This window comes from Anser anser, assembly GCF_964211835.1.
Source record: "Anser anser genome assembly, chromosome: 1".
Classification (NCBI taxonomy): domain Eukaryota; kingdom Metazoa; phylum Chordata; class Aves; order Anseriformes; family Anatidae; genus Anser; species Anser anser.
In genome coordinates, this window is record NC_139720.1 from 52209614 (window position 1) to 52224685 (window position 15072).

The 15072-nt window shown below is 34.6% G+C and overlaps 1 protein-coding gene across 14 annotated transcripts in view; it reads right to left on the reverse strand.

The window, feature by feature from the left end:
* LRRIQ1 (leucine rich repeats and IQ motif containing 1) overlaps positions 1–15072 on the reverse strand; it is a 112453-nt gene that overhangs the window by 75936 nt on the left and 21445 nt on the right. For all 14 annotated transcript variants that reach the window (XM_083843652.1, XM_083843656.1, XM_083843655.1 and 11 more), the window contains 3 exons: positions 12649–12722; positions 12251–12344; positions 5351–5527 (listed from right to left, as the gene is read on the reverse strand). In XM_083843652.1, the coding sequence (XP_083699778.1) occupies positions 5351–5527; positions 12251–12344; positions 12649–12722 (345 nt within the window). The remainder of the gene's footprint in view (positions 1–5350; positions 5528–12250; positions 12345–12648; positions 12723–15072) is intronic.

Sequence of the window (15072 nt, forward strand, 5' to 3'; positions counted from 1 at the left end):
ACACTAACTCTTCTGGAATTGCTTCTTAGTTAAAATACAAACAACATTTGAAATGTAAGTTGGCATCTCGACAAAACAAGAACTATGATTACCCTGACGGAAGCACCAATGTCCCTACTCTCAGGATGCTTACTAAGTCATGTAATGTTGAATATGGCAGACTAACTACAGCAAGTTTTACAGTTTCCAGCTTCGATGAGCACATTCCCTTGTGTTTAATGGCCAGTCACCCACAGTCTTGATCGGATCTTAACCAGTGAAAGCATATTATATCCCATGTAAATTTTAGAACAGCCACAAAGCTTCTGCACTGCTTCTGCACTGGGAGAAGGGAATACTAAAACAGAAGAGGAAGAGGAGGAGATGGGTCTTCATCATAAGATTCACAAGATTTGAGCTTCATCACAAGATCACAAGATTTGACTGTACTAGTACAGCAGCCTTGCTCATACTTAAGGACCAAGATACTACTTTCATGAACAAATGCTACGAACAGAAAGCTACCTGTAGCTTTCTAATGAAAAAGGCATCTCTCGACTTGAGTTAAGGTTTTCCAGAGACTTCAAGGAAAGATAAAAGCACTAGAATCAGATTGTAATCCACATGGAAGTTTAAGCTTTGAAAGCTTGCCTACAGAACTGACATATTTTACATAGAATTTCATCCTGTAATGACCGCTGTGTTATTCAAAGAACATCATTTTGTCAGAATGAGACAGTAAAAATGATATGGAAAATCAGTAGAACAAACCTCTTGGAGGCAAAAAAGCCAGTTGACAAAAAAGCCAGTTCTACCCAGCACTGGCAGTTATCTCCTGCTCACTGCAGCCCTGGTGAGGCCACACCTGGTATTTTGTTCAGTTCTGGGTTCTCCAGTACAAGAGGGACATAGAACTACTGCAGCAAGTCCAGAGGAGGGCTACTAAGATGATTATAAGACTGAAGCACCTGTCGTAAGAGGACAGACTGAGAGAACTGGGCCTGTTTAGCCTGGAAAAGAGAAGACTGAAGAGAGACTTCATCAATGTGTATAAATATCTGAGGGGAGGGTGTCGAGAGGATCGAGCCAGTCTTTTCAGTTGTGCTCAGCAACAGGATGAGAGGTTCCAGCTGAATATGAGAGGGCACTTCCTTACTGTGAGGGTGACAGAGCACTGGCACAGGTTGCCCAGAGAATTTGTGGAGTCTCCATTTCTAGAGATACTAAAATCCTGCCTGGATGCCATCCTGTGCGACGTGTTCTAGGTGATCCTGCTCGGCAGGGGGCTGGACTAGATGATCTTCAGAGGTCCCTTCCAACCTCAGCCATTCTGCGATTCTATGATTATTCTACCCCTAACTGTGTGCTAGTTAAAATTATGCTTAATGTCACTTTGCAGCTCTACTGTGATTTTCATTAGTCAGTTAGTTAACTTGTTTAAAATACAAATTGTCATTCAATCATGTTTGTAAATCCTTTACAAAGAAATGAAGAAGACCATTGTTTACATATTCTCCTGCAAACCTGCTTATGAAATTCCTGTCATTTTCACTATATTATACATACAAGTATTTATAAAGTTCCAGCAGCCAGACATCTGCATACCTGATTAATGAAAACAAAATTACTGTAGCCAAGGTATTGTATTAGTTTTTTATATGATTACTCACTACAAGACAAGCATGCTAAGAACAGTGAACTTGCATGCAGAAATAGCACAAACAATTGAACTGAGCAGCAGTGGTGTATGAAACATGGATTAGGGAAGCAAGCAGTGATTACTTTTGGCAGCTTACATACTTGAGGTCGCACCTACAGGGGCTCATAACTTAGCGAGATGTGAAACAGACAGAAGTTTGCTCTATTTTTGGCCTGTTCTTTAGCAATGTCACATTAATTCAGTCTGTTTGGAGAAAGTATTGTCGTATGTACATATAATAGCTGTGCTTTTAAGGCTTACATACAAACGTATTGTTTAGTTGCTTTCACAAACTGCAGTTTTGAATGGTTATTAAATCATCCAGAAAATGTATTTTTAGTCAAAATGAAACATAGAGGGCTTTAACACAAAAAAATCATTTTAAGACTAAATTTGATGCAATATGTTTCAACTATCTCAAAGTTATAAATTTAGAAGTTTTTGTGGATGAATTATCGAAACCTGGAAAAAAAAACACACCACCAAAACAAACAAACTTAAAAAAAAAAAAAAGAAACATACACTCAGGAAAGAAAATACATTTATATCATTTCTTCCCACTATTGCTCTTCTCAAACATCTGAAAGATCCTTATACCAAAAGTTACACAGAATCATAGACAAATTCTCACTGCAAGAAACCTCAGTTGGTCTCTGGTCCAATCTCCTGCTTCAGAGCAAGGTTAGCTCTGAGATCAGACCAGATTGCTCAGGGCTTTTTCCAGTCATGTCTTGAAAATCTCCAGGAGTGGAGACTGCACAACCTCTTTGAGAAAACTGTTGCAATGCATCACTATCCTAACGGTGAAAAGGTTTTTCCTTATGTCCAGTTGTATGGGGTCTGGCTGGGATAGAGTTCATTCTCTTTATAGCAGCCTGTATGGTGCTGTGACTACAACTGTTTTGACAGCACACCAGTAAGCAGTGTGCTATCAAAACCATTGCTGAAAAATGCTTGTACAGCATTAAAGCCTTCTCTGTTTCTCACTCTGTCACCCTCAGTGGGTAGGCTGGAAGTAGCCAGGCCAGCCGATCTGAAATGACCAAAATGATATTTCATCCTATATGATGTCTTGCTCAGCAATAAAAGTGGGGTGTAGTCTTTCCAAGGCAGCCATTGCTTGGAGAATGGCTAGGAATTGGTCTTTTGGTGGGAGGTGCTGAATGATTGTTTTTCCATCACTTGGGTGTTTTCTTTTTGTTTTCTTCTCTGCCCTTGCCCCCTTTATTTCACTTATTAAACTGTTTTTATCTCAGTCCATGGGCTTTTCTCACTTCTCTTTTGATTCTCTCCCCTATTTTTCTGTGGGGAGTGGGGAGGAGTGAACAAGCAGTTACTGTGTTCTTAGTTACTGGCTAGGATCAACCCACCACACCAGTCTGAACTTCCCTTTTATCAGCTCTGGTCCATCCTCCTGCCATGCACCACTGCAAAGAGCTTGGCTCTGTCTTCTCAGGCACTTGCTCAAAACTCCTGACCATCCCAGGGACAATGCACTGAAATTGTTCCAGTTTATTGATGTGTTTTATACATTGATGACACCAAATACTGGAGGCTATTTTAGATGCAAGGGCTAAATATAGGGGGATAATCACTTCCCACAATCTACTGTCCATGTTCCTCCAGATATATCCCAGGATGCTGTTAAACTTCTTTGGTATCAGGGCAGACTTCTGTCTCACATTCACTTTCTTATCCATCCAGACCCAAAGGTCCTTTTCGGCAGAGATGCTCCCCAGCCAGCCAGTCCCAACCTGTACTGGTGAAAGAGGTCACTCCTTTCAAATTAAAAAAAACAACTTTGCACTTGTCCTTGTTGAATTCACAGACTCCTGTTGGTCTCTCTCTCCAATTTGTCTAGGTCCTTCTAAATGGTAGCCCTGCACTCAGATATATAAACCATTTCCCCCAAATTTGATGTCATCTGCAAGCATGGTAAGTGCACACTCCATCTCCTGCTCCAGGTCATTGATAAAGATGTTAGGGGGACAAGTCTCAGTGTCCAGAAGGTAGCATCAACTACTAATAACGGATGGTCTGAGCCTGACTATCCAACAAATTTTTACCTGTCTAGCTGTACATTCTTACAGACCCTGGTTACAAAAACAATTCAATTTTGTGGATATCACTTTTCCCTCCCACTTTTTATTATCTTATAGAAGCATATGTAGAAGTGAGATATTCTACAGCAGCTCTGTCATGATCATATCATAATTAGAGATTACCGTTTTTTTTCTGCAAAGGTTATCAATGAAACAGGTCCTAAATTCTGGACGTAAGAAAATTTTCTCTACCATAAAGGATAAGTAACATTTTTTTTTGCCTTTCCTGTTTTCCTTTTAAGAAAGAACATTATTTCAAATGGTAAATTTTCAAATAGATTCGGAAGTGTCAGCTTTCCATCTGCAAACCAGAAACCAAAAATTACAGAAGTGGATAAGAAGTGGATAAATGTATGAGTTCCAGGAACCACCTAAATACTACATCTGTTGAAAAAAAAACTCCATGATATAACTTCTCCCAAACTAATTTCAATATAATACTTAAAACGAACATCTTTTCAAAGAAATCTCAGTTCTGCGAGCAATGAAGATTCTATTGTAGCTTAATAACATCAAATAATAAATGAAAGTAATAACCCTTCAGGTATTAAAAAGACTCCATAGACATAGAGGCTAATATGTAAACAAAAAATACCTAGATTCTGAAACAATGTGGGTATTTCTCCTGACCCAACAAAGTACAGAAGCAGAAATTCAGACTAAAGTATTATAAAATATTACATGCTTCACCTGTTCCGGGATAATGTGCAGTACCTGGCAGGATCAAGAAAACTGTCTTTCCAAACACCAGCAGACAAGTCAGATATTAAAAGGACTATAGGGATATTGTAAAACCTGCTAGGAAATGAAAAGGAACTAAGAAAGAAGAAAATGGGCAATATTCCCAAGTGCAAAAATATGAGAGGTTTGGGATATATAGATATTGCAAAGTGATGAAAAAACAGGAGGTATACATGAAAAATTACCACTTCCAGTATCTAAGTTCTGGACAACTTGCAATATCTAAGTCACTGGACAACTAATCATAATAGTGAAGTAGCATTTTTGACAAAATCAAAGACCTATAAACAGAGCCATATGATCCATGTCTTTAAGAGGAAAGAGGACACCTTTTGCAGCTTTCCAGTCATTTAGAATGTGAATAATATAGATATGTAAAAAAAAAAAAAAAAAGGCCGGAAAAAAATTAGAGCACTGTTACCCAAACTAGGTTTGATTAAGCTGAAACTGGAAATTAAGCTGAAACTTAATTAATTGGAAATTAATGATATGATTATACAACTTTGAGGATTTAAGCTATTACCTCAACATGCCACTGTACTACGTTGTGTGTATGAATTCATCCAACTACTACTACCTCAGGAATTTCTGGATTTGAACCACCTGTTTTCTCAAACTTAAAACAGCAAAAGTCAAGGCCCACAGATATTTTAATATCTGTCTGAAGTATTCCTTGCACTGAAGTCAATGATTCTAATCTTTTTCTTAACATAATAATGTTTCCAGGCAAAAAGCTAAGTAAAATTCATAAGAAAAACATAAAGAACTACAGTAAGGGTACATTAAAACATATTTCTGAAAACAATTTATATTCATATAAAATACCTACCTGAGTTCTACAGCCTTGTTTTTCAGTAAAACATTTTCTTCAATTTGAACTTGACAAAGTTCCAGAAAAGTTCTTGATTCTGATCTTTTGATTCTTTCAGTTGTGGGTAAAGTATGATAGTTTAAGTTTTCACCATCAAGAAATTGTAAACTAGGAAGTTCCTTGCATAGGGAAGGCCTTAGAAAAGAAAAAGTCATCATTAGTTTTATGAAAAAATCCCAGTTCTAAAACTCCAACTTTACTACAACAAGACATAACATTATGACAGTTCTCACAGTATTTGCATATATTTGTTCTTACTTCATATGTTAGTATATTAATGAAAACTTTTCTCTTAATAAACCACAGAACTGGTATGAAAATGTCACTTTCATAGCAACATTTCTTAATACATTGTTGGTATACAGACCACTGCTGAAATACCAGACACAGGGAGGTCAATAACAACATTCTCAGTTCACCATGTCTAGTAGTTCACCTATTTGAACAACAGGAAAATCTGACCTGCAATGCATTTAATTAGTAGGCAACATAGCAAACTGAGTCTTAGGATCATATAGCACTGGTTTTGGTGACACATTTAAAGGCCTAGATTTAAAAACTGCACAGAATACAAAACATTGCCAATCTTCATACGTTCACTACCTGCATATACTGCATAAAGTAATATGATATTCAGCTTGACAGATGGGAAAAAATCTGCCTTTGAATTACTGAATTTGAGTCTGTGCAAGGGATGACAATAGAGATAACCTTTCCTTTTTATGACAAGGACATTCAAGGCCACTTATGTAAGAATAAATATGCATGAAAAACATACCTACTGTTTTAAAAAAGTGTTATCAATGAGCTCTCTTTTAGGTTACTGCAAAATATAATCTAAAACTGCAACCGTGTTTCACATATTTCTTATAACAGTCCAAGTTTCTTTAAAGTTTTAAGACTGTGAAAGTATTTAAATCAATACATCAACACTCAATATTTTCATTATGTTTGTAACACACACGAAAGAACACTTATTATAGGCTATAGGTCCCCTTGGTATTAAAAAAAAGAAAATAGTTTTCAAAATTTGAGAACTCCCTGACTATTCTCTGTGATCGTAAAGGACTAATACTTAGTTCATGTATTATATACTAAGTTTAAAATCAGTCAAAGTTTTTATTACTGAATTTGAATATTCCAAAATGTGGATCAATAGAATAGAAAGTTAGTTTTTTGAAAACAGAACACTTTCCTTTTCTGTTGCCCATTAATGTAAGAACAACACTGCCTGAAATGCATGTCAAATGAAATGATGGGTTTAGATGGACAGTCCCTAAACACACACGGAGGAATTACCAAAGCTAATGTTGAATAGCGATACATTAAAAAAGCGCCATATCAAAGTTGATGGATGCTGGAAGTATTGTGTCTTAGAGCTATGGGATCTCAACACTAGTTTTTCCAGCTGGGTTTCTCCTGGTGAAGGGCTAAGTCAATATTTCATTTAGTGAAAACTTCCTGGTGAATATTCTGTCACTTAAGAGGCTCTATTAATCATTACAGCATTGAAACACATTCCCCTAGGAGTGCTCAGACTGATCCCAGGGTTTAATTTTTTAAAAGCAATTTCTTACTACTTCACTTTTGTTGGTGTTATCGCTGGCTGGACATGAAAGTACAAAACCGATTGGGAAATTTTACAACTAATTCCTTTGTTGGTATCAAGGGGTTATGTAAAGTTCACTGGAACACATTGCCTGAAGTTACGGTCAATGCTGTATTCAGCAAATCCATATTTTATCGTATCCCGTACTTCAAATCCTTTAGACAAATGAATCTCTTGTCTAATCATAAAAGTGGTATTGGGTCAAGCAAGTTAAAGTGTCAGTACATACAGTTAAATAGGAATTCAGAAAGCTTTTCTCCTTAAGGTTACAAGTGAAGTACCAGTTAGTTGTATAAAATAGGAGGAATTAAAACAACGCAAAAGGGAATTTAAGATATTGTCACAGTCACTGAACTTTATTCATAAAATTATGTGCATGAACAATGGGAATCCAAGTAAATCTGTTCATTGAAAGGAAAAAAGATAAAACAGAGGAATTTATTTGTACAGCTATCAAACAAGTACCCTAAAAACTGCTGTTCTACTCAGGTAATCTAAAGTATCAAATTAAACACATTATTGTGTAACACTGCAATGCAAGACCTCACGTTTAACTGACTTGAAATTAAAGAAGGACCAATTTTGATTCAAAAAAAAATATGTTGCAGAAATGAACAGTAAAGTAATTGTAAAAGTGATCCTTATATACTACTATACACAATGACATGGAACTATGAATGTGGTATTTATCACATATACCTAAAACTACTAGGAACATATTTCTGTAGTTTGAAAAGAAATTGTTCAGATCTGAGAATTTAAGAAAAGGATCTAATCACACATTGGTAAATAATAATAATAATAATTTTATGAAGTACAAACTTTGATAGCACTTTTGATAGAAATGGCCTGAAATATATTTCAAATGCTCATAAAAAAGCATTTTTAAAGATTTTTAATCAAAATCTCAGTCACCTGTTTTAATTACATCTGAAATAAAAAGTTGTGTTCTATCTCATATCTTTAAACATTTTACTGTTAGTACTTTCCTATGCTAATATTTGATTTCTTTAGCTGAAACAATTGGTAATGATTTAAATTCTTATTGATGAAAAACTTTGTACATTTAATGGAACCACAGTAACAGTTCACTATCAGACAGACATTCTACCAGTTCAATATATGATTTCTGGATTATCACCTAAAAATCTGAAATTGCATTTCCAACTTTTCTTACTGCTCTCCAATGCCTGTGGACTAGGAAACATTAATTCTAGAGAAGATAGATAAACTTTACATTCAAACAAAACAGGTATTGTACTTTTGCTGAACATTTCTCCTAGAAAACTAAGTATTCATAGATTGGTCTACGTATATGGTTTCAAACAATATAATTACCAAGAATCCAGAAGACTTCTAAAAAATGCAAACAAAACAAAACAAAACAAAAAAAACATAGCATACCAACAACCTATCCATGTATAATTTTCTTAATAAGGCTTAAAAATACAATCCTATCACAGCTACTCATTGAGGAATTGTAATGACCGTATCTTATTACACGTCAAGTTTTCTTTCTACCCACCCCATCCAGTTTTTATATAAACACATATAATAGTCTCTAAGATCAGTTCTTCAATTACATTTCAGATATGTATTATAGATCACTAGAGGGCAAAGAACAGCATTATTTTTACATCTGCATCTCCTTCAATAACATAAAAGCAATTAACTTTCGGTGTAAAGATAAGGAATTCTCAGAACAGGAAAAGAGATTACACTGACTACTGAAAAAAAAATCAACCATTCATCCCAAATTTTTCTTCCAAAAACTCTTCCTTAAAAGTTGCTAAGTCAAGGATTACTTTATATAGACTATTCCTAATTAAAGACATGAATGCACCATCCTTTCTCTATGTGCAGTGTGAACCTACCACATCAGCAAGTCTGTTAAGCAGAGGATTTATGAAATGGTGAAAGGAAGTAAATAAGAAAATAAAACAACAGCAAAGAGGAAGAGAAATGCTCTAAGAAGCTATGTGTTGGACAGTCAGGAACTGGTGTTTCTGAGAAGGGCAAGTAAGCAGTGTAAGTATATAAGTAATCAGAAAGAGAAAAATAAAGATTTAAAATAGTGCAGATGTAAGAGAAGGTGAAAAAGCATGAATGGATGGTCACATCTGCGCAAATGTTTTAATGAAATATAAAATATGATAATAAAGGTGAGACAAAAGCTCATTCAGAAAGTTAAAGTCACCAAAGGTGATAAACTTGTCAATAAAGAGGACAAGTAGAATTCATGCTGAAAACAATGATATTCTGATAAGTCAACGGACAAAGAAGTTACAAATTAGCACCCCAGAGAAGGCATTTATTTCTATAATTTCTAAATTTGTCTACAGAAATTGTCATATGAAAAATACTTTAGGATAGCAGCGAAAAAGCACAGAGTTTTGGAACAAACCACTTCATACCGAAGCTCCAAATGCTTGGCCAAACGTCAAGGTTTTTGTTTAAACAAAACTACAAACAAGAATTCTCAGGAAAAAAAAAAGATCACAATTCAATTACATTAGTTCTTTTCATATAATTTTCTTCCTGTTTGTGGTTGTGTTTGTCCATACCTCATTTCTTTTTTATATACTTTCACTGTTCATTTTCATTTATTTATAAGCGCCGAACTCTACTGGTTACAAAGCTTCCAAAAAATAGATTTGCTTGGCATGGATAATCATAGAATCATAGAATGGTTTGGGTTGGAACCTTAAAGATCGTCTAATTCAAACCCCCCTGCTGTGGGCAGGGACACCTCCCACTAGACCAGGTTGCTCAATGCCCCCATCGAACACTTGAACACTTCCAGGGATGGAGCATCCACACCATCTCTGGGCAACCTGTTCCAGTGTCTCACCATCTTCATGTTAAAGAACTTCTTCCTAAGATCTAATTGAAATCTACCATTTTTTAGTTTAAAACCACTAATCCTTGTCCTGTCACTACACCCCTGACAAATAGTTCTTCTCCTGCTTTCTTGTAGGCTCCCCTCAGGTGCTTGAACACTGCTATAAGGTCACCCCAGAGCCTTCTCTTTTCCAGGATGAACCTGCATCTGACCAAAACCAAGAATCTGAAGACACAGGGACATATTTCATCAGAGTAAAAAATTCAGTTGTTCATTCGCTGGACACTTCAAAGATTTTTTTTTTCCAAGTTATTTCTTGTCATTAAAAGAATGGGAAGGAATAAAACTATATCTCCATATGTTAATATTAAACTATACTCTTAAATCTGTAAAAATGGTGACTACAAAAGTAGTTTTTTGTTTTGTTTTTATAAATCTAACCTGTTTTCTTTCATTACAAATCTTTGAATATAAAAGGACTGGAGGATTCATGATAGAAGTTTCTTGTTGTGCTTTTGCACTTGATTGCCATGAGGACTCATTTTCAATTTAAATGACTGTGTGTTTTGCATTTAAGCTCTGAAAATGGAATTAGGGAAAGAAGGAAGAATTGTGGTGAAATAGTTCTGAAACCATTAGACCTGGAACAGCTCAATTTTCAACCAAGTCCTTGCACACAATTGAATGGAGTAAATTTGACCCTGCAAACAGTAAAGGAAAAAGGGTATCCTTTATATACATCATCAAAATAAATGGAAATGTTCATTTATTGCTTACGTAGAGTTTATCTTTAAATAATAATTAAAAAATATTATTAGGCTGGTACATACTTTGTAGAAGAAATGTAAATTTATGTATAATGTAGTGACTTATGTATTCCCTCAAATTAATATCAAACAAATGTAGCTATCCCAACAACCTGGACTATTTTGTGATTTTCTCCAGTTTCTCCCAGACAGTGAACAAATACCTACCTATTCTCATTTGAACTAGATCCAAGTTTACCATTTGAATTTCATTTCTTTGTTGACCTATCATGAAGTAAAATCAAAATAATGACTGTGGCTGACATTTGATGCCTGATGAAAAAAAAAAACAAAAAAAACACACCACCACCAAACAACAAGCCCTCTAATGCTAAGAGATGGACCCTTTTAGTGAACAGAACTAGCTGTGGTCAACTTCCATCTTATCTTACCTTGTGATCAAATAGGCTATAGACTTTCTCATTTCTCTACTGGTTCTAGAATATGGCAGGCAACTGCTCAGACAGCAGAACAGATTTCTCTCCCTTTTGCTCATGCTGCAAAAAATCCAGTGTATGATGGTGGAGCTTATTATGAAGCTATGCACTTCAGATCAACAAATCTCTATAGGATGAGTATCAAACTGAATGATTTTTCTTCCTTTAGCTACAGAAAACAACATTTTTATCTATCTTCCTTTTTATCCATCTCTTTTGCTCTCTCAGAGCACTCACTATATGTAACTGGATAATCTTAATTGTGCTCAGACTGCTCTTTAAGCATTTGTATGCTAAGAAGGGAAGAGAGGGATCAAGAAAGGACAAAGGGAGCCCTTTAAACAATACACAACATTAAACATGGTGCAGAAATTTTCTTGTCCTAAAAGGTATTTGAAAACACGAGAAGGAAAGCAAGTAGATGATGGCAAACAGTTTGAAGGGAATAACAACAGTTTGCAACTGAAGATACAGTCTTAACTCCTTTGCTACTGGCACTATGTTCATTTCTACTAGAGAAATGGGACCTAACATTATTAGTCTTACAGTTGGGTGGCGTATTTTTCCACAGTTCCGGAAGAATCTCTGGTCACTATTCACAGAGAAACTAACTAAAGATCAGCATCATTTTGAAATTAATTACTAGTTTAGAATGGTTCATACTTAAAATAATGTATATTTCTCCAAGACGGCATGCCATACTGGGTCTCTAACCATTCTTATGGCCACATATTTACATATGACTTTCTGTTATTAAGGAGACAGAAGAAAAGATGGAAGTTTACAACCGATAGTTTTTCCCTCATTCACATAAGTACAGCTCAAATATAAATCTCTAAGAGGATAAAATTGCCCTAATATTTTTTTCACATGAAAAATTATTAATCCTTTCAATTAAAATTGTATTTACATTCAAAAAAAAAATGTTAGTGCACCTATATAACTACCTACATTGTGCATTGTCACTATTGTCAGAGGCCTGGAAAAATTGTACTAGAACTATTTTCATAGTACATACAACAAGGTGAAGAGTGATCTGAACATTTATTTAGTGAACTATAAATTTAGGCTATTTTGACAAAACAAAACAAAAACATATTTTCTAACTGGCTTTTTTTTAAAATTAATTTATTTATTATTTAGCAAATCCATTTATTTTCTTACTTGCAATTCCTTTCTTGGAGAAGAGGATTTCCACTGAGCGACAACTCCCTTAGGTTACTGCAGCCACTTAACCATGCAATGACACTTTTAAGGTCTGTATTGTAATAGAAAACAAAATTAAATACCAATTTGAATGTAGAACCATATTATTTTACTTAAAATCACTAATAGTACCAAAACCATGAAGAATTATAAACAATTCTATTACCTGTACAGTACAGTAATTATCAATATGTATAACATCCATATTTGAAAAATATTTATGTTTTCTGTATGTCTCATAAATATTTGAATTTTATAAATATATTTGGAACAATCCAAATTCAAATGAATTTATAAATTAATTAAGAACTTCTAGTTTGGATGGGCATTTGATTTATGTTTTCTATACAACTCACCTGACAAGCAGTTATTTTTAATGTCCAGCTTTTCCAAAGATACAAATGAATTTAAAGGCACAAGCTCAGTTAGACTAAGAACAAAACAGAAAAGTTTATTTTTAACTAAAGAAAAACAGCAGCTCATAAACAGGCACCAGAATCTTTTACAGTTATATCAACTTACTTATTTACATGAGAAAATACTCATTTAGCTATCCAAGGTGCTAGTATTAATTACCGAAATTCCTCCTTTAACTTCAAAGCATTTCTTAGTCTTCTCAGAAGGTCACTTTTTGCTTGTATGTGTTACTGGTTTCATTCAATTGGTAAATATTTCATTCTATTTTTCTTAAATTTAGTTCTGAGGATCCAAAGTCTTGTAAAATTTACAAGTTAAATTGGCTTTTCTTTAGTCAACTTGACTAGAATAAAACAGAAGGCCCTGATTTTGGAGAAAAAAATAAAATCTGCTTTTCCCCTTTCCTTTTTCTTCATTTACCATACTTCTTGTCAGCTTGTTTCTCCTCTCCACTCAGCACTCTCCACTTCCTAGACCCTAAAACCAACATAATTGTTGCCAAAGTTGTATTTCTTAACCATTCAAAGCTGCACTGTCCTGTAAAAGATTTTTAGCACTTCCTCTGTCTGAGTACTTCTGTAAGACAGCGTCACAGAAGTGCCAGTTATACAGACAGCTACAAAACTGCACTTCTTGCCTTTGAGAGTTTTTCTTGTGGAATAAAGCAGCAAAGCAGGGCTAAAGCCACTACAAAATTCTATTTGTACTATTGAAATGTAGATGTGAGGAAACAGCCGACATTCATCTGTACAAATGATCTGGACTGATCATAACTATTAAAAACATTATTACCCAGTGTTATTAAAAGTTTGTTTACTTACAAACTTGCATTGCTGTAACTACCAATGAACTATTCAGTCAGCTGTTTCCAAATATTACCTTTCAGATTAAAAAGTTTCTTTTGATTTATGTTAAATATAAATGGGGGAGGAAAAAAATAAAATCAAGATGTTGAAATTGTGTTCAACTAGAACGTTTATGTATAACCATATACTAAATAAACTATATCTGCTGAAAAACTTACTTTTAGGTAACTTATTTCATTCCTGTAAGGACAAGGCCTAAGCATAACAGGAGAATGGCATCACAGATGGCAATGCATGTGTTCACTTTGTAACTGTTAATTTTCATGGAAAGCAGTATTTTCTGAGGGTAATATTTATTACCTTTGAAAGCTATAAATCAGAGTTCAAATGGTCACAAATATAACCATTGGAAATCCAAAACCTACTCACTTCACAAATTTACAATTGGCCAGAGCCAAAAATGCTATTCTGTTGTTGAAATCTGTTCTCCAGCACAGGCTGGAAAACATTACAACTGGAAGACAAAGTTGGATTTAATTCTGGTTAACAAATTCTGGACCAAGTATTGGTTGTGGATTCTTTATTCTTGTTAGAAATTGGCATATAAGAGGGAAAACAAACAAACAAAAACCAACTAAAAACAAACAAACATTTTAATAGTAAATTCAGAGAAACAGATATAAAGCCAATTGAGTATGTGCCACTATACTTCAATTTCCTTCTCACTCCATATTTTAAAGTTGTCCTTGTTCTAATGCTATTTAGTTCAATTACCTCCCTGCCAGTTCTCCAAAGTATCAAATAAATATGAAGAAACATTAACTCTAAAAACCATTAAGCATCATAAATACTCTTGTGCACACTACAAGAAGTATCAGCATTTTAGGTTCTTATGATCAGTCAATAGCACATAAATATTTTTAAAATTTGTAACAAATATCTTTATAGATAACAGTGGCAAACACTGATTAAAAGACTAAAATCCGTAACACATATTAAAGATTAAAATATTCTGGAATATCAGGAAAATAAATGTCATAACAAGTATGAGGGACTTGCATACTACTTTTACAAAGCCCTTCTTTCTACAAGTCATAATGGATTTTTTATTTTATTTTATTTTTAAAGTGAGTTGGTTCTGGGGATTTTTGTCTTTATACACTGCGGTGAATTAGAAATTCTATTTGACTACTGGACTATCCTTGCCTGCCGTTGGCATTATGAGAGTTAAAATGTTTCCCCGTCATTCTATAGCTTTCCTTTTACTGACATTCTTTGTTAATTTTTTTCCTAAGAAAATTCAAACCAGAAAGACAAAGGACATTACTGAAAACTTAATACTACTTGACCTTGTCACATTAGCCCAGGGCATAAGAGAGATATAAATTACAAAGAAGACACAAAAGTAAAAGATATTTGCAAAAAAGCAAGCTATAGCTTCCTCTTTCTGCTCCCATTTAAGGTTGTAGCAGGACAGGACACAGATAGCCACAGAAACTATATGTCAGAAAACAAGATTTAAGAGTGTAGAATAGTTGTAAGTATGCACCAGAGAAA